Consider the following 20,577-nt stretch of genomic DNA (forward strand, 5'->3'; position numbering starts at 1 on the left):
TATTAGACAAGACAGTCACGGTACAATGCCACGTTTTGGATGTTAACTGCCAGAAGCTGGCAATGGATCACTTGATAAATACCCTAAACTCTGTTCATTCCCTGAAGTACATGGCACCATCCACTGTCAGATGTTCCATCTAGCTCAGCAGCTATAGATTTAAGCTGATTTGGCCATTTTTAAAGACACAATCCTCACAAGCAAAATGCCAACACCAAAATGGTTAGTAACAGACCTGTAGCAGTGTGAGGTAGCCAGCTTCTGATGGAACTAGCTACCTATTTCTTCAATGATATGGCCTCACTCATGTGCTTATCCCAGCACAGAATGGTCAGGGAAAGCTTCTCACACAGCTTCATGAATGTCTGCTTCCACATGTAAAATTTTCTGAAGCCACCGATCGTCTCCCAAGTCTTCATAATAATGCGATCCCACAAGTCTGGGCTTGTGGCCCTGCTCCCGAAATATGATTCTATATATAGAGAATCCATAGCTTTGGCTGGAAGCATCAAGTGCATCAAATGTGTTGCAAGTGCCTTGGTGGACCCTCTAAGAGCTGCTGCTGTCACCTTCCAAAGGACAGAAGCCAATGCTGAAATGTCACTAATCTCACAGACCTCTTGTGTGTGTTCTGCCACAGTGAAGCCACAAGCAAAAAGAGTTCTTCCACCATTACTGGACCCGTGGACTGTAAAAAGCTGGGAACACCCCACAGCTGGACATGTTGGCAGGCGAAGAAGACTGCCACAGAAGGACACAGAACAGACAAATTCTCTGGTGAATAGAGACCCTAAGATCCCCACCTGTACACCAGAAGCCCAGGTTTCAAAGACAGATCAATGCTCCACCAATGTGGGCAGAGATGGGGGGTAGGGACGGGGAGGGAGAGAGGGGTGTGTGCTACCTACTCACTCACAAGCAAGCCCTGGTCCCACATGCAGTTCCCTGGCCCATGCATACACTATGCAGCGCAAACATTCTCATTCAACGCGTGGCTAAGCCTGCACTGGCACTTTACAACCCTGTAATTTACTGGTTCAGGGGTGCAAAGCCCCCCCCCAGACCCCCCCCCTCCACCACCCCCCCAGAGCCCACTCACCCCCCCCCCCAGCGCATCAAGTGACAGCGCTGTAAAGCAGGAGTGTGAACTAGGCCTCAGCGCTGGGAGCTGCCCAAGGGCCGGGGGAGCAAAAGGCCCCTCCCCAGCCCGTCCCACCCTGAGCCCTCCTGGGGCCCCGTCCACGGACCCTCGCCCGCGCGTGGCAGGGCCGCTGACAACGGTCCCAGGTCAGAGGGCGCGTGCCGGCAGCGGGGTCAGGGGTCAGCGGCCGGGGTCAGGGGTCACCTGGAGAGGGGCCGCAAGTGGTGGAGCCGCAGCGCCTCCTCCTCGTAGTTCAGCAGCTTCAGCTTCTCCAGCAGATCCTCCATCATCACGAACATGTGATAGGCCGCGCCCGGGCCCCGCTCCGCCGCCTCCTGCTCCTCCCCGCCGCGGCGGGCACCGCCGGCCTCCTCCTCCATCTGCACGCAGACCCCAGGCCCCAGCCCAGCCGCGGCGTCTCCGGGGCAACAAACTCCGCCCCCTGCAACTCCGAGCCACCAATCACTTCCCCGCTGTGGCTCAGGCCGCGCTGTTGGTTCCGCTCCTCCAATCACCTCCCGGGTTCCCTGCTCACTCATCCAATCACCTCTCCGCGCCGGAATGCGCTGCACCCCTCCCCCCCCACCACCACCACCACCACCTCCTTCAGGTGGCGCCTTTAGAGTGGCACTTCCGCTCGAGGGTTCTCGAGGGACACCTTAGCGCGCGAAGGCAGCCGGGATGCTCTTCCGGGTGGACGCTGCTCTCTCTGTCTCCCCCTCCCTCTTCTTGGGCGGGGCAGGGGAAACTTCTTCGCTGCCGATGAGGGGGGGCGGAGCTAAGGCAGAGCCGAGAGATGATTGGAGGAAACCGCTCTACTCCAACCCCGCCTGCCTCCCTCTCCCTGGCGGGCGGGGCTGGCGTAGAGCGGCACGGCCCCCTCTCAGGGGACTGTCCAGCCATGCGCTGGGTCACCCGCAGCCCGCCCTGTGCCTGGCTGACGTGGGAGGGCAGCCGGCTCGGGCTCGCTGCGAGGTTTGCAGGCTTTGTGCGGCGGGGAGCTGGCTCTGCCCCTTCCTTTCACCCACAAAAGTTGTCCCAGTGAAAGATGCCTTTGCACCTCCCCCTGCCTGTCTCCAGGCTCTCCTGCACTGCAGTTTCAAGAAGAGGGGTGTGCTGAGATTTGGGCATCCAGGTGGCTTCCACTTGCTCCGAAGGATACATTTCCCCCTCTGTTCATTTTACCTTGTGTCTGTCTCAGGCTGGCAGCAGACCCAACCCCAGCTGCATAGAAACACTTAGTGAGATCAGATTTCTCCGGTGCCCCGTAGCATTCAGGTGACTGGAATTCATTAGGTAACTGTAAGAGTCCCACACCTTTCCGCCTTACGTTGTATCGCATTGCTCAAGAGACTTTTGACCTCAAAGGAATGTTTACTCCTTACAGATAAACGCACATTTAATTTCTGAACAGCTGACTGTGTGCTGCCACTTGAAACACTGATTTCATTTGTTGTGAGTATATTTTTGCAATTTAGACCAAACGCTTAAGAAAAACAAAAATACAGAGATGATTAAAGAGACTGAAATGTGAATTGTGCCACTATAAGAATAGATGTATTTGGTCAGTAATGTAACTATAGGTTTGACTTCTTAAAGGGTACTTTCAAAACTAAAATGCCTTGTTACCTTATTGTTATACTTATTCCTTTAGTACATGTCCATGTGTTTCTTATGACTTAGTTTGTTGATTGAACTCAGGCTCATAGGTCTTTTTATCTAAACTTTAATACAGGATCTGATTCTTTTAAATTTTATACCATTAAGTTTGTCTTGCCTAAACTTTTCAAAACTAACGTGAATCAAAATATCAGACAGTCATTAAGAAGAGTTGTAGTGGATTGTTGATCCTGTTTCTAATATAGACATAATGGAGAGACAGTATGACCCAGTATTGGACTCATTTCTGTGTCTTTTTGTTTTCACTTCAGATGATTAAATTTGATGCCTTCCTTTGTTGTATGCCCTGTAGTTGTAGCTGTGTCTATCCCAAGATATTAGAGGGCAATAAATACAAAATATAACCCTCCCTCACCTGTGTAGTGGCATTCTGTAATAAAAGTTTCAGGGGATAGCCAAGTTAGTCTGTACAGGATAAACTTAAAAAAAGAACAAATAGTCTGGTAGCACTTTATAGACTAACAAAACATGTAGATGGTATCACAAGCTTTCGTGGGCACAGTTCACTTCTTCAGATGGCCGGAATTATGAGTTTAAGATGTCCAGACCCAAAATAAATAGGAGAGAAGTCACAGGGGGGGGAGGAAAAAAATGGAAGGGGGCAGGAAACAAGAAGCAGAGGGGGTATGTAAATATCAAAGGGAAAACCAAACAGACAAAACTGGTAATCTATAAGCACCGAAAAATTGGATAGTTAAAAGAAGCAGATAAGGATCATTACAGATAAGAGTAAAAGTGTTCTGTAATTTTTTGATCTTCCTAATAATGTCATTGAAACAGAATTAATGCTGATGGTGGAAACTGTTCTACTCATCTACTAATACTTTGGTGGCTGCCCTTGGCTTGCTACTTAATATGAAACAGCTGGCAAAGACAAGAAGAATCAGAAATGTGAAGCTGTCACTCTTAACATCCACAATACAGCTGGTACAACCATGTTTTTATAGAGCTGCTGCTTTGTTGTAAGCTGGGTGGCCCACTGTCTCCACAGATGACACTGAAGGGCTACATAGGTAGCTGCTATTGCTGCTGTGGAACCTACCTTTGGAACATCTTTCAGCACTGTGTCTTGCTTCCCAAGAATTTAGCTATGTCTACACTAGAGCCTTTTTTCAGAAAAAGCTACGCAAATTGCTATATAACTACAATAGTGTGTATCGCATATTGCCAGACTGTCTCGCTCGTCAGCTGCAGAAATTCACCAAACTGAGTCAATAAGAAAGGAAGGTGAGGGGAAGAAGCCCCTGGCATGAAAAAAGTGGAGGCCACACAGACACCCTGCTAGAATGTGGAATGCTACAGTGGGGTGGGAAAATAGAGGGGAAATGGAGTGTGTAATTCAGTGTTCATTCTTTTTATCAATTATACTATATATCATATGAATCATAAATGAGAGTACCTGGCTTTAAGGTCCGTTTGACTTAAGTTTTGCTGTTATGGTGGCTGAACCCTCCTAAGTGTAGATGCAGTTTATAGTGGCAAAAAGTGCTTTTGCTGGTACAGTTTCTGCTAGTTTAAATACAGTGGCAAAAGCTGTTTTCTGCCAGTGTAAGTGCTTCTGCTAGGGCATTTGCTGGTTCAGAAATGTCAAACTAAAATAAAAATTTTAAAAATTACACCCTTCAGCAAGGTTACTATACTGGCAAAAGTTGCTAGTACTCATACTGAATTCTAAGCCATTTCTGACTTTTTATTAAAGGAGAAAGATTACAATGTTGGCCTACACCGCTTTTTTGGGGAAAAAATGTGCCAAAGGAAGTAGGACAAAGTGAACATATTACAGGATCCCAGAAGACAGCTCAACTTTTGACTACTTCTGCTCAGTTGCTACATACATGCTGATTTCTGATCATTCTGAAATAACAAAGGATCTATCACTGTAGAACAAAATTACTTGGTTCTGAAACGCTGATAGCAGGATCATGTTGCCCTTTTTCCATGCTGTTTTTGAAATACAGGGCCAGTATATATAAAGAGGCTTCTAACATGTAAAATGGATCCAGTGTTTGGGCTATCAAAATAGAGGAGATGTAGGGTTTGGTCTCTTTGAAGCTAGTGGAGGATTTTAAATATATATACACTGTAGTTGTGTGTGGGGTTTTTTTGTACAAAAGTAATCTGGCTTAATATACTGCTTTGGATATCTACAACTTTCCAAGTTTGGCTTACTTAATTTGTAAAGCTTTGAATGCTTCTAATGCTCATAAGCCTTATGCATACTTTAACCAGCTGTTACCAGGTTACAATCTTAAAGAAGTAATGATCAGCTGAAATGCCTTATCTTCATTGTGAAACCAGAAGGTTTATAGAGACAAAGTGTACTCTTATTTTCACTGGTAAGAATACAGAGTTACTCCACTACAACCAGTGACTTACATGAGATTTAGACTGGTAAAATTGAGGTCAAAGCTTATAAAGCAGGGGTCTCAAATTTCCAGCCCACAAGTCATACCCAGCTGGAGCAATTGCACACTCCACCCAAGACCTGTACGTTACCACTCCCCAAACTGCACCCCTTCCCACCATCACCTTTGCCCTTTCTTCCCATGGCACTCTGTTCCCAAGGACACAGTTTTGGGAATCACAGAGGGAGCCGGGTGTGGTGTGGCAGCAGCGGTCAATAAGCCCCCGCACTCCCCAGAGCATCAGGAGCCATGGAGAAGTGGAGCACACTGGATGATTGTGCAATCACTCTGAAGGGGGATGGCTCATGAGCCAGGCGTTTGAGACTTATCTAGTAAAGAGAGTTAAATATTCAGAGTTCCAGTTTTGCCTAACTGAAACTGCTGTCCTGTTATGGGAAACATGTTATAAAACACACATTGGTTAAATAGTTTTATTTAATGAGATACTTATACCGAGGTTCTCATGAGTCCCTCGATTTCTATTACTTTGTTAAAGTACAGAATGGAAAATTATTGTAAATGTTTTATTAGAAAAATAGGATCTAAAGCAAATAAATTACAGAAGGCAAAGATAGCTAAATGAGGGTGTTTACAAACTTCAAAAGATTAAATTCCACATGGGATTTTTCTGTATATCAAAAATAATTTTAATTAATTCAAGGTTTTTTCTTGTCACATAGGCAAACTTAATTGTGTGCTGCTCCAGGTGGGTGAATTTTTGGTATCAACACAGAATTATGGATAGTTGAAATACAGATTCTTACTAATACTAATTAGGTTTCTGTGCCAATGACATTATGTAATCGCTCATGGCAGCTGAACAAAACAAGTTGAAAAACAGAATTTAGAAGCAGAAAAGTTATAGGACTTGCATACAGAAACATTGGATTTACAGTTGTAACTCAGATTATTAAGAAACTTTGTGTGTGGGGCGGCAGGGCCCATACAGACAACTGGAGCCCTGCAGGCTAGTGCAGGGCAGATCTACACCTCAGTTTGCCACCAACTTCATGTAGATTTGCCCTTAGTTACTTAAGAGTCAGTTCAAAATTACTTTATCCAGGGTGATATTAGGGCAAAGTAATTTTATATTATAGCAAAACTTTCCCCTTAGACACACACACATGAAATTACCATATATTTAACCCCAAATGTATTATGATGGCAGTGATCTTAAAACTACTTTTACTTCTATGGGATTTCATCAGTACTATGGGATCTTATACCCACTTGTGGTTTCAAATCTTTCCAGACTACCGTACCCCTTCTAGGACTCTTTGTCTCACCTATCCCAAGTTTCATTTCACTTGAAAAGATTACTTGCTTACAAAATCAGACATATAAACACAGAACACTGTTACAGGACAATTGCTTACTTTCTCATTTTGCCCGCATAATGAATCAACTGGAATATAAGGGTGCTAAATTAAGATTAAATCAACTAAATAGTGGATAAGGGGAGTCTGCCTTTGAAATGTAGGAAGAGCCCTGCCAGTTTGGCTATATTTGAAAGGTGGACACCTGTAGGGAGCATGGGACCAGTGGGGGGACTCAAGCAATCCCTTACTGGCCCTGTGCTCCCTGCCTTTGAAACGTACAAGAGCCATCCTGGGGCTCTTGTACATTTCAAAAGCAAAGCGCCCGTGGGGAGCACGGAGCCATCGTGGGACTCAAGCAGTCCCTCGCTGGCCCTGTGCTCCCGACTTTTGAAATGTGCAAGAGAGGGGGCTTAGGGTTAGGTCCTGAGTCCCCTGCTGGCCCCCCATCCTGGGGCTCTTGTACATTTCAAAAGCAGGGAGCATGGGGCCAGCAGGGGCCTGCTTGAGTCCCCTGCTGGCCCCGTGCACTAGTTGCTTACCTCCCTACTGGAATATAAATATTATTCTTGTATTTCAAGGTGTGGTATATAGAGCAGTATAAACAGGTAATTGTATGATTAAAGTCCAGAGGGTAGACTTGTGAGGCTAGGAAGAGGGAGACAGATTGAGGAGCTGAGAGTGAGGAAACTGGGACTGGTGGGTGGGGGGGGGGGAAACTGTGGAGAAGGAACTGGGCAGGTGGGAAGAGACAAGAATGATTGGCAGAGTGGAAGATGTGAGAGTAGGACTGGGGTGAGAAAGACAAGAGTGTGGAAGAGATGGGACTGGAGGGGATGAAGCAGAAAGAACCAAGATTGAAGGGAATTGGCAGAAGGCTCTTTGATCACTAGTGCATACTCACACCTCCAGAGTTTGGAACAAATCCAAGATCCCTTCCCTATCTGCCCTAGTCCCTGCTCCCACCCCACCCACACTCTGCCTCTTCCTCCAAGCCTTCTTCTCCCAGCAATGCAGCCCAAGGGATTAGCAGAGGCCTGGCACAGGCAGCAGGGGTTGGGCCCACCGCCACACTCACCCATGGCAGTGGGAGGAAGCAGAGCGACCCAGCCCCAGCCTGCTCTATTCCATGAACTTCCAGCCATGTTCCTCTGCTTCTCACCACCAAAGAGGGAGGGAGTGATCCCACCCCTTCTGCCAGGTCCCCTCCCCTGAGCAATGCAGTTTGGGGAGTGGTGCAGATTGGGGCCAGGTTGCTCCACTTCCCACTGTCACTGAGCGCAGGGGCAGGCCCAACCCCTGCTGTCAGTGCCATGTCCCTTGCTAATCCCCCGGACACCGTGGGGCCCCCCAAAGTGCAGGATCTGGAGCAGTTGCCCCAAACCATCCTATAGATGGAACAGCTCTGGCTGCAGTGATTGTCAAGGGTTCAATTCCTTGATTGGCTCCAATATCTGGAGGGTTAGGGAAAGTGTTATATTATGCATATCATTAAAGCGAGAGAGCCTAGGGGCACACGAAGAATAGTGACACAAGAAACAATAACACAAGAAACATTCACAAATGATTTTCACAGTTGTTTATTAATACTTCTGATAAACACATAAATAGTGCCACAATCACTGAACCATAATAGAAGAACGTGAGGTGATAAAAGATGTCCAGCGTCAATTGTATTACATCTCCATGTGGGGAACCTTGGTGTATGGAGGCTCATCAGGTGGCTGTCAGTCATTGTTATTTCGCCACTACGGGTTGTACCTCCCTTAACCTGGACTCTGGTCTGGGTGTTGGACCACAGATGATCCAGGACAACGGAGGCCAGGTACAGGGAGGCTGGGGGAGGAATAAAAGGGGTGGGGTGGAGGTGGCGACTCAGGCGGGAGCCCGGTGTTGGGGGGGCACGGAGTTGTGGGTGGAGCAGCAGGGATATTTTGGCCCCTGGGGCTGGTAGTGGCAGCCGCGGAGCTCCAGCTGGCAGCAGCAGTCATGGAGCTCAAGCCCTAGTGGCAGCCACGGGCAGGAGTGAGGCCAGGTAGGCAGCAGCAGGGCTGGGCTGGAGCTCTAGCTTGGGGCAGCATGGAGCCTGTGGGCAGGAGTGGAAGGTGGTGTGGACATGGTGGCAACAGGTCAGTTTCTCACATGGTGACCATGTGTCTGGCGCCTCCCATTTGCTGGGAGAGTGCAACTTTCCCTTCCCCCAGGAGCCTGCAGGTGGAAGGGCAGAGGATCACCTGGACACTGAGGAGCCTGTGGGCAGGAGGGGGTCCGGGGATGGCATCTGGGCAGGAGCTCAAACAGTGCTTTGTTGGGGATGAGGGAACGGAGGTGTACTGCTGTGGTACCCGTTACAATAGCTTCCCCTGCTTCATGCGCGGTTGCTATGCGCGGTATCAGTCTTCTCCGAATCACACAGCATGATAGGGATGCTGATGGAATGCAGCCAGAAACCTGGACCTTATGCTGCAATGCTTTGTGCTGCAATGATGCCAGACCCCTTACTGCTATGGAAAAGTGTTCTTCTGCAGAGGATGGCCTCCCCAGAAGCCTTTTGCGAAGGATGAAAGAGTACCTCAATGAGAGCTTAATGGAGATGAACAGAGAGGATTCCCACTCCGTCTCTAGACATGTTAAACTGTTCCGGGGAGCCCCCGCTGTGTAGGTAGAGTGGTCGCCACAGATCAGACCCAATTGCCTTAACCCCCTTGTACCATGATTAAAAATGTGAACTTGCCAGAAGTGCCCTCCCCACCATCAAGGCCCAGCAGCGATACGTCCTGGTAGGAGATTGTCTCCAACATTATAAAAAGGTCCTGGCTGTCGGTGAGATCGGATGCTCTGCTCGCCTGCTGACCTTTCTTCTCCTCCTCTTCCTTAGCCACACTGTCCTCCGTGCTGCTGCCAGGAGTGTCGTGGAAGGAATCCACAGACTGGGTTGGGAAACTGGTCGGGTTCCCCTTAGAATCCCATGCAGCAGCTCTTAGAAGCAGCATGTTTGGGGCAAGGACCCAGACCATCAATTTGCCTCCTTTGTCTTCTGCTACACCTGCCCTGAACTCCTTTATTTTCACACGGCACTGCTGAGCATCCCTAGTATATCCTTTTTCTACCAAGCTGTGTGTGATTGGGGCATAGATATCAGCATTTCTTTTGCGGCTTTGTAGTTCTACCTGAACTGCTTCTTCTCCCCACACAACAATGAGGTCCAGGCTGAAGCTCATTTGCAACCCTGAGCATTCATAGTCAGGTGTGCTGGTTAGGTGTGCTGCCTGCTCTGAAGTCTGCTTGCCGCACAGGAAATGAAATTCAAATTTTCCCGGAGCTTTTCCTGGGCACCTGGAGAACAGTAGAGTTGAAGGTACTAGTCAGTGTGGTCCCAGCGAGGCACTGAGAGACACCTCTTGGAGGCCAAAAATGTCAGCTGTCACAGCGCTGCAACTGCACTAACCTAAAGCAAGCATGCAAGATCAAATTTATTGTTATTCCTTGTGAAAAGCAGGTGTACCGAAATAGACTTTAACGACCCCTTAAAGTCGGTGGAACAGGCTTAGTGGTGTGGATTCATTGTTTAGAAAATTGACCTACTGTGGTTTGACCTAAGCTCCTTTAGGCCACATCTATACTTACGGAAGTGTGAATTAAAATATGGAACACCAACTATGTTAATTGCGCAGCTGGAGTTGATGTACTTTAATTGGATCTTTCGTGCCACCTTCAAAGCAACTTCCCTTACTCCTCGCAAACTGAGAAATACTGGCGTTGACAGGCATGCCTTCTGCATTTGATTTAACAGGCCTTTACTAGACCCCTTAAATTGAATGCCAGATCAACCACTGCAGCGTCCATCTTCTTGCTAGTATAGACATGGCTCTGGTGTAGACCAGGACACAGTTACTCTGCCTTCGGTATTTACTACCTTACTCTTTTTCAATACACTTCATTGGGAATGTATTCTTTTGTGTCCTTTGACTGGAGACAAGCATGGGTTGTTTAGGGCTCTCAACTCTTTATTCTTCTGGCTCTCAACTTTTCCTGTGCTCCTCTCCTCAGAAATGGGACTGCTGGAAAATCCTATTCAGCTTCTAAATTCTTTAACCAATAGATTTATGAATAAGTAGAGAGAAATTTGAAACAAAACTGACTTAGCAAACCTATTTAGAGCAGGTAAAAGTTCAACTAGATAAGGCATTCCCAGTTTCAGTTACAGAAAATAAAACTAAACACTCATATATTTCCAGAGAGCAATCTCTGTCTCTGACCCTTTTATAAGCTTGTCCCCTTTTAGGAAACAGCGTCTATATGCAAACTACATAGAATATGTCTGCAGTACAGCTAGACATCTGTGGTTGGCTCAGTTCAGATGATTCAGGCCCATGGGGCTGGGGCTAAGAGGCTCTTTAATTGTGGTGTAAGTGTTCAGGCTTGGGTTGGAGCCCAGACTCTCGGACTCTCCCCCTCTTGGGAGGTGCCAGGATGCAAACTTGAATATCTGCTTCACAGTTAAACACATCTTTGGCCTGAGCCCACTTTAGCTCTGGGGGAATTCTGCAATTTGACTAAGGCTCCAAATGCAGCAACTGCAGAATTTTTCCAGGACTACTAATTGCAGTATAGATATATCCTCTATAGGGACTTGTTGTATAGACTCTATTGGTAGAGAATAGTAAAAGGCGGCAGTGATAGTGAAAGAGGTAAGGGAGGTTAGAGAGACCACAGAGGTGGGAAGCACAAGAATAATCAGTGATTTCAACTATCCAGATATTGGCGGGGTAATATCACCTCAGCAAGTAATGGAGAGATAAAATTGCTAGATACCACAAAGGACTGATTATTGGAACAGCTGGTACTGGAACCCACAAGTGGAGAGGCAGTCATTTATTTTGTCCTAAGTGGAACACAGAGCTTGGTCCAAGAGGTAGCAATTTTTGATCCTGCTTTCCCAGTGCTTCAGTTCTGTTAATACATTCACTGAGAACATCAGTGGATACAGATACCAGGAGGACATCTCTCGCAACACAATCCAGACAATTGCATAGGTGCCAATTCTGTGAATGCTCTTGGACTGGAGCACCCATGGAAAAACATAGCGGGTGTTCAGCAGCCAGCTCTCTACCCCAGCAGTGTCTCCTGGCTACTGACAGGCCCCTTTCGTAAAGTCTTCCCCCTTTCCCCCAGAGCCTAGTGCCCACTGCAGTCAGCTGTTTCACAGCATGCAGAAGTTGTGGGAGGGAGGAGCAGGCACCGGACATATTTGGGGGCAGGAAGTGGCAGGGTAGAGGGATGGAAAGAGACAGGACAAAGGTGCAAACTTGGAATAATGGGGCAGTGAAGCAGGGTGAGGACTCCCCCAAGGCTGGAGGATGCCAGCACTTATGGTCAGTTCAGTTCTTTAGGCTACATGTCCATAATTTCACATATGCCCTCTGAGATCCAGGTTAGCTGTGAGTGCCCTAGTTTTGATAAGGGGTAAGTAATTGTGTTTAATAGCTCTGTAAAGGGTCCTGCTGTCTCCATGCTTTTCTTAGGTGTTTACCCTGTTTACTGAGTTATCTTTTCTAATAGCTGGGAGGTGTTAATGGCTGCTATGAAGCAAGCTTATAGACAATCACAGACATTGTTAAAGCTGGTGGATGTACCAAATAGTTTTCTTTCAAGCTAAATGGAAGGAGAAATTAGATACTCCTTAATGTAGTGAAAGCTGTAAAAAATCGAGTCACTGCCTGAGGCAACCAGCCACAGAGTGTGGGAATTCTCTGGGACTGATTGTGAAACATACACTGGTTTGGCAATTGATTGGTTGTAGCTGAGTGTAGGAGAAGCACAAAGCAGGAGATACAGGTGTGAACATGGCCTTGGGAGGAAGCCAAGAGACAACTTCTTTTTGGGCTAAAAGGGCAGACTTCGATTTCTTAGCATGAAAATTACCTGCTGTTAGGTTCTACCGTGTTCAGGAAAACAAGACTTAATGTGCAATGTATGTGAAATAACACAATTCTCTTATCAATTTCTCTTCCTAAGTGAAACAATCCAGCAAGACCTCTAGTATTGTCTATCATGGTATGTCTACACTAGCCCCCTAGTTCAAACAAGGGAGGCTAATGTAGATATTCGAAGTTACAAATGAAGCCCGGGATTTAAATATCCCTGGCTTTATTTGCATCTTTCCGTCCGGGCGCCATTTTAAAATCCCCTTAGTCCGAACTAACTGCCTGCAGCTATACGCGGCAATCAAATGTTAACTCGAACTAAGTCCTTAGTTCGAGTTAACTGTTACACCTCATTTCATGTAAGGACTGCCAGTTAGTTTGGACTAAGGAGATTTAAAAATGGCGCCCGGACGGAAAGATGCAAATAAAGCCCGGGATATTAAAATCCCGGGCTTCATTTGCAACTTCGAATGCCTACATTAGCCTTCCTAGTTTGAACTATGGGGCTAGTGTAGACATACCCTCAAAGAGGTAACAGCCATAATAGTAGTGACTAATGGAGGATAATTTTCTTTTGGCTCAAATGATAGAGGTCTGTGTTTCTAAAAACAGATAATGCTCTAGCATCTACATATCCTCTCCACCTCCTCATGGGCACAGTTTATTTGGTAACCTTGATTTGGCATATATGTGTCTGTGAATTTGTTTCCATTTTTCCTTTATGTAATCAAAGTTGACTTGCAAACTTTCTGGATGAAAGATGCTGCAGCACTGTGAATTATAACATGGACGCAAACGAGATTAAAATTGATTAAGAACTCTCAAAGGGTCAGTTGTGCAGATTCTACAAAGGAGCTTTACAGGATCTGTTTACATATATTGGCAATAGGCTAATACCTGCTGGTTTGCTTGGAGGTTTCAGCTGTATAACTTAAATTTCCTGACTTCTCTTTTGCTGCTGCCAGAGTTGTTTGCTCCAGCCAAACTTCTAACTTAATCATTGCTATCTTCTCATTTCATATGTGATTTGAGAGGGTACTGCCAGGATGGGACACAATGCTCTTTTGCAAATCTATCCATGTCTTTATGCTGACAGGAAACACCTGCCCTCAACCATATAGGAAAGGGAAGTAGGAAAAAAGAACGGTTACTTACTGTAACTGTTGTTCTTCGAGATGTGTTGCTCATGTCCATTCGAAGTAGGTGTGCGCGCCGTGTGCACCACGTCTTCCGGAGCGTTTTCCCTAGCGGTACCCGTAGCGCCGGCGGGGCGCCCCCTTGAGTGGTGCCGCCATGGCGGGGCATAAGTACCACTGCCCGCGCTGCCCCACCTCAGTTCCTTCTTGCCGGATATTCCGACGAAAGGAAGGTAGGGTGGGAGTCGAATGGACATGAGCAACACATCTCGAAGAACAACAGTTACAGGTAAGTAACCGTTCTTTTCTTCTTCGAGTGGTTGCTCATGTCCATTTGAAGTAGGTGACTACCAAGCTAACCCCAAGGAGGAGGGGTCGGAACAGTCATAGCACCAGAGTCATAAAGGAAGGTGAATAACAGATTTATTTGAACAAATAAACAGTGACAAGTCACCAACCCAGAACAAAGACAACCAGATCTATATATTTACATATTTACATCACAGATTCGAGGACTGCAGAGCCCACCCTTGCATCCTCCCTGGCCTGTTGAGGTAGCGCATAATGTGTTGCAAACGTGTGGAGGGAAGACCAGGTGGCTGCCTTGCAAATGTCTGTGATAGGTACTTGGGCACCAAAGACTACCGAGGACGCCTGTGCCCTGGTAGAGTGTGCCTTCACCCTGGGTGGGGTTTTATCAGCCAGTTGATAACACTCTGCTATACATTGCACCACCCATCTGGAAAACCTTTGTGTAGAAATAGGTGAACCTTTTCCCTTATCCCCAAATGCAACGAATAATTGTTGGGATTTACGGAAGGGCTTGGTTCGGTCAATATAAAAAGCCAGCGCTCGCTTGGCATCCAGGGAGTGTAGAATGCGCTCCTTAGGGGATGCGTGAGGTTTAGGGAAGAACACCGGTAAATAAATCTCCTGAGATAGGTGAAAAGGAGAAACCACCTTCGGGAGGAAGGTTGGATGAGGCCGTAGCCTTACGTTATCATGTGAAAAAACAAGGTAGGGCGGCTCTATAGTCAGTGCCCTTAACTCTGATACCCTTCTAGCAGACGTAATGGCTACTATGAAAGCAACCTTCAATGAAAGGTGCTTCAATGAGCATGTAGCCAAAGGCTTGAAAGGAGGGGACATAAGCCTGTGAAGGACCAGGTTGAGGTTCCAGGCCCTCACCGAGGGATACAATTTCTCCAAACCAGTGTAGCGCCCCCTCTCCACCTGGTTACCTTCTTTTAGAGCCAATCTCCTTTCAGGTTCGGATGGATAGGTCTGGGTTCTTCTGGATCCCGCCACCTACTCAATTTTATTCTTTCTGATTGATGTACTTGGCGGTGCCTCCACCCCCCTCACTCCTTCCTAGCAGGGTTGCCAGGGCAGCTTGGGAGGAAAATTCTAGCCCAGGATAATCCCCACGTATTCGCCAGATAGTTGGAGACTCCCAGAAAATAACACAAACACATACACTATAATAAACACAATTATATTAAACAGGAGACAATTATAACAGAACAGGGTAAAACATTATTTTTAGGGTCACCGGTGCCCTGCAACTGTGAAGTTAGTGTCCCGTTGGTACGCGTACTTTGTTGGGGCCCTTGATGACTGTTGACCACACAATCCTTCTCTGCAGAGGTTTAGCAGTGGGGCTGACTAGGTCCAGTACAGCCCAAAGGACTCACAAATGGGAGAAGGCAGCAAATCCCTCCACAGTTTAATAGGCTGCAGGTAATAAAATCCCCAAACAAATTCCCTGACTTACTAACTAAAAATTGGTGCACTCACACACTCCATGAATGAGCCTCAGGTTGAGAGATGACTCAGTCTCTGCAAAGGGGCTGCTCTCTTCTCACAGGGGTCCTCTTCAAGCAGGAACCAGGCTGCTTCGGTCCCAGAATTTCCCCTCACCGTGAAGGGGTGCAGGGCTCAAGATGCAGACCACACAACTGCACCAAAATTCAAAACTATAGCCTCCCAGGCCAGCCTCCAGACCCACACAGCAGGCAGCAGCCCTGAACTTGCTGCTAGAGCCCAGCTGACCATGCAGTGACTCCCTCACCCAGGGAGCTGGAGAGCCAACTCCGCCTGGCTGGGGAAGCCTCCCAGCAAACTCCACAACTGGGAATCAACAGTGGAGACATAAACCCAGCTGAGGGATCCTGCCTTCAGGTCCCTAGAGGCTAGCTCTCAGGGGGAACACTGCATGCAGGCCTGGGGCTTACTAGCTCCCACACACTCAGTCCTCCCCTTTTCCTGGCTGGCTCCAGACTCCCCTCAACAATGGTCTCTCCTTCCCCCTGGGAGGGGCATCTCACTCCCCATGGGTTGCCGGGCAGACTCTGGCCCTGGTAGGGAGGGGGAGCCAAGGCAAACTCAGAGTGCCTCTCCCTGAGCTGCCAGCAGACAAAGCCCCAGGAATCCAAGCAATCTCCTTGGGGGTTACACCAGTAAGAAACCTTTTAACCACCTGGTTAGAAAAAAGAGAGGTTCCTGCCGTACCAACATGGAAGGCGGAGAGAGATGCCACGTGGACTTTAATAGAGGAAAAGGACAGGCCAGAAGAACGGAGTTGAAAGAGATAGTCAAGAATAGTTGGAATAGGGGCCGAGGACGGTTGTACTCCTCTCTGGGACACCCAAGACGAGAAGCACCTCCACTTGGCAGCGTACGACCGTCTAGTAGAGGGCTTCCTGATGCTAAGGAGCACCATCTGTACCTGTCGGGAACATTCCCTTTCTGGTTGGTTCAACCACGGATAAACCAGGCCGTTAGATGAAGAGATCGGAGATCCGGGTGAACCATTACCCCCCCGTCCCAAGGTTGGGTTAGCAGATCCCGAACTGGAGGGAGTGCTATAAGGTCTTGTGTCAGCATGTCCACCAGGATGGGGAACCAGAACTGCCTGGGCCACCTGGGGGCTATGAAGATGATCGAGGACCTGAAAGTTCTCGCTCTGGTCAAAACCCTGGAAACTAATGGAAATGGGGGAAAAGCATAGAGAATGCCCTTTGGCCACACGGTCATCAGGGCGTCCCCCAGGGAATATTCCCCCAGCCCCAGCAGGGAACAGTAGTTCCTGCACTTTGCATTGCATGCCGAGGCAAACAGGTCTAGGTGGGGATAGCCCCACCTGTGGAAAACCTGGCTGAGGACAGAGTCCTTGAGCGACCACTCGTGTGCTCCAAAGGATCTGCTCAGTGTGTCTGCAAGTAGGTTTTTGCACCCGGGAAGGTACTCCGCCTGAGGCGTGATATTGTGGGTGACGCACAGATGCCATAGACGCAGGGCCTCCTTGCATAGGGGTGGCGAACGCGCCTCACCCTGCTTGTTAAGGTAGAAAACCGCTGCAGTGTTGTCCATACGTACCAGAATGGAGCGGTGGGAGAGCCTCGGCAGGAATGCTTCGCAGGCCCTCCTCACCGCCCGCAGTTCCCGGACGTTGATGTGCAGGGACCATTCGGAAGGGGACCAGAGGCCCTGGGTTCTGTAGCACCCAAGGTGTGCACCCCATCCCAGGTCGGGATGACGACGACAACTCCTGAATCAACAGGGGAGTGGTCATGACCAACTGCGGAGCCGGTTGGACAGTCTGAGCTTCCCGAGGGCCTGTCTCCGGTACCGGTGGCTGTGGTGCCGCAGGATCTTGTTGCGGCATTCGAAGAGGAGAGGGGGGTGCCCTAGACAGGGACACAGAGGGGTGGGAACGGTGTCCCGAAGCCTCCGACCCCATAGATAGTGGTGGTTGTCCCTGCCACTGATGATAGGCTCAGGGATTCCAAAAGGGCCACTGCGGATGAGGGGGCCACATCTGCTGGTTGTGGCCCCTCCGTTGCCTGGATCTGGACCTGTGGGTCGAGGAAGCTCCCGAAGACCCTGACCACACCGACACCGCGTCCGAATCCGAGGAGTAATTGGACTCAGACCAAGGGGGGGCCGATGAGGATTGCGGCGCAAACTTGGCCATCGACTCCGGCTTGCCTGCGTGGGCGCAGCGAGGACATACCATCTGTGGTACCAGGGGACCCATGCCCGGTGCCGTAAGGGCCGCTGATAACTGCGGCACCGGGAGGCCCAGACCCAGTGCAGCGAACTCCGCTGAAGCAGTCAACTGTGGCGCCGGGGTGCGTAGGCCCGGTGCCGGCTGCCAAGTCAGAAACTGCGGTACCAGGGTACCCAAGCCCAGTGCCGTTTGCGACATAATTTGCAGCACCGAGGTGCTCAGGCTCAGTGCTGGCTGCACCGTTTGTGGCACCGGGGTGCGTAGGCCCGGTGCCGAGTGCATCGCCAGTATCTGAGGCACCGAGGTGCTCAGGCTCGGTTGCGATGCCTGGAGTTGCGGCACCGGGGTGCCTAGGCCTGGTGCCGGGTGCGTCGCATGCAGCTGCGGCACCGGGGTGCCAGGCCCGGTGTCGGTTGCGCTGACTGAAGCTGCGGCACCGGGGTGCTCAGGCCCTGTGCCGATTGCATGGCCAGCAGGTATGGCACCGAGGTGCCCAGGCTCAATGCCGACTGAGTCGTGCCCAATTGAGACGGTACCGGGGTGCCCAGGCCCGGTACCGGGGTAGTCCACTGGGTCGATGCCGGTGCTGATGATGGCATGGAGACGGACGCCAACTCTTGGAAAGCCACATGGCCATGGGGGTATGGCACCTGTACAGCCAAGCGGGGCTTTGGCAACTTGGAGAGCAACGACCTGCCATGGCTCGACGCTCCCTGAGAATGACGGTTCGGCGTCGTGAAGGGTGCCGTAGTAGTAGCGGGAGCCGACCCCACCGCGGTTGGTCCCGACGCATAAGCCCCTGTAGCTTGCCGACCCTGGCCATGCACGGGCGATGGCGGTGCCCTCCGAGCTTGCACCGGGGGCGACCTCCACCCGTCCGAGTCAACTGACGACGGCGGGGAGGTTATAAGAGTTATTAGGTCCTGCGCCGCTTCAAAGGTGTCCGGTGTAGACGGGCGATGAGAGGGCAGACGACCAGGGCTCACTAGACCCCCTCGGTGCCAACGGTGCACCAGAGGGGAGACACGCACTGGTGAACTGCCGGTGCAGTGTCCAGCCGACGTCGACTTCTTAGACAGAGACCTGCCCCGGGACTTCTTCACCTTCTTAGATGGTGGAGAGTGAGACCGGTGCCGGGATCTTGACGTCGATGCCCGGTGCCAGTGTGTGGCCTCGCGCGTGGAGGCCGATGCGCTGTGCACCGCAGGCTGGTCCGGCGGTGCCGGTTGAAGTGCCGTCTCCATGAGGAGAAGCTTCAAGCGGGAAACTCTTTCTTTCCTCGTACGAGGCTTGAAAGACTTGCAGATTTTGCAGGCAATTGTCAAATGGGCCTCACCCAGACACTTAAGGCAGCTGTCGTGTGGGTCGCCCCTGGGCATAAACTTCCCGCAGTCAGCGTACGCCTTGAAGCCTTGCGGCTCTGGCATTCCTTACCCCCAAGGGGGGAAGGAACGAAAAACAAAAAACCTAACTATCTAACCACACAACTATTTACAATGTGAGAAACGGGAACCATTAACTATCTAAGCCTAACAGCTATAGAGAGAGAGAGAGACGCTCCAACGACCGACACGGCGGTAAGAAGGAACTGAGGTGGGGCAGCGCCGGCAGGGGTACTTATGCCCCCCATGGCGGCGCCACTCTAGGGGGCGCCCCGCCGGCACTACGGGTACCGCTAGGGAAAACCCTCCGGAAGACGTGGTGCACGTGGCGCGCACACCTACTTCGAATGGACATGAGCAACCACTCGAAGAAGAACACTTCTATAAAAGCAGCAGTCAGTGCATTACATTGTATGTAGCTACAGAACAAACTTTTTAAAAACTTTAGAGTCCAATATTGTCTTAAAGTTAATACAAGTCCTAACTTGTAATGAAAGAAAAGCTGTGGCTCAAGCTTCCCCCACCCCTTAAGGTTCATAACTGATGCAGCAAGCTCAGAGTTTCCAGGGCTATAAACTGCCAAGCCTAGAAATGTCATGGCTCAGCACTGGCACAAATTAAGTATGGCTTAAAAGTGGCGTAGAATTAGGCTGTTGGATTAAATCTCTGAACTCCAAATACAACTGTTAATTGCATCATTTTGCTGCCCACAATAATTATTTTTTCACATTTGTTTAAAATCAGTGTTACTTGTTTTTAATGGTTTCACACAACAGATTAAAGATTAGTAACATTATTTTATGTGATACTACCAGCTTTTATTTTTGTTAAATCAAATTTCTAGTCCTCAAAATTGCAGAGGAAATATGCATGCTGCAGACTCAGAAACCGGAAGACAATTTTTTCCCCTTTTTGATTGTGATTTTTAAACCCCTTATGATTATGGGGACTGACTCCTGATTTTTGAAAGTTTGGGATTAGCAGGAGAGTTGTTTTTACATTTCACATTTAGGTCCATGGTCATAGCCTTGTTAGCTGTGGGCACACCCCTGTGTTAGCCTGGAGTCCTGTTAAAGTCAGTGGGGCTCCACAACATGCACTTGCAATGTTGCAAGACTTTAAATGCTTGATAAAGATCTGGACTTTGCCTAGAAAAGCTCTCACACCTCTGGAGCTATATTAATGTACCATGTAATCATGACAACAAGTAGTCCTGGGGTACCTTTAGGCTACCTCTAAACTACAGCCCTCTGTCAGCAGAGAGATGTAAATTAGACATATCAAAAGTGCAAATGAAGCACTTTGAGGAGTACAGGATCTTTCAAAACAGGGCATTTCTATCGAAAATGCCCCGTCTAAACTGCTGTTGTTTTTTTTTTTTTTTTGAAAAGCCGCGTTTCGAAAAAAGCAGCAGCTGCCATTATGCAAATGAAGCACGGGATATTTAATTCCCGACTTTATTTGCACTTTCAATACGTCTAACTTACATCTCTCTGCGGACAGAGGGCTGTAGTTTAGACATAGCCCTAGAGACTAACAAAAATATACATAGTATCATGAGCTTTGGTGGGCAAAACC

At 48.9% G+C, this 20,577-nt stretch overlaps 2 protein-coding genes across 5 annotated transcripts in view; one reads left to right on the plus strand and one right to left on the minus strand.

The window, feature by feature from the left end:
- The window catches only part of IFT57 (intraflagellar transport 57), a 29,518-nt gene extending 27,806 nt beyond the window's left edge, over positions 1–1,712 (minus strand). The window contains exon 1 of one of the 3 annotated variants that reach the window (XR_016347781.1): positions 1,346–1,712. Coding sequence is in view for 2 of the 3 variants with exons in the window: in XM_075908250.2 (XP_075764365.1) it covers positions 1,346–1,680 (335 nt within the window). In the remaining variant the exon portion in view is untranslated. Of the gene's footprint in view, positions 1–617; positions 987–1,345 lie in introns of those variants that run through there. The other 2 variants (XM_075908250.2, XM_006116802.5) reach the window with 2 other exon arrangements.
- Positions 1,713–1,772: 60 nt separating this feature from the next.
- Positions 1,773–20,577, plus strand: part of HHLA2 (HHLA2 member of B7 family) — a 32,755-nt gene continuing 13,950 nt past the window's right edge. The window contains exon 1 of one of the 2 annotated variants that reach the window (XM_006116805.5): positions 1,773–2,596. The gene's annotated coding sequence lies outside the window, so the exon portion shown is untranslated. The remainder of the gene's footprint in view (positions 2,597–20,577) is intronic. The other variant, XM_006116806.5, reaches the window with a different exon arrangement.

Source organism: Pelodiscus sinensis, chromosome 1, assembly GCF_052426305.1.
Source record: "Pelodiscus sinensis isolate ZL-2025 chromosome 1, ASM5242630v1, whole genome shotgun sequence".
Classification (NCBI taxonomy): Eukaryota; Metazoa; Chordata; order Testudines; family Trionychidae; genus Pelodiscus; species Pelodiscus sinensis.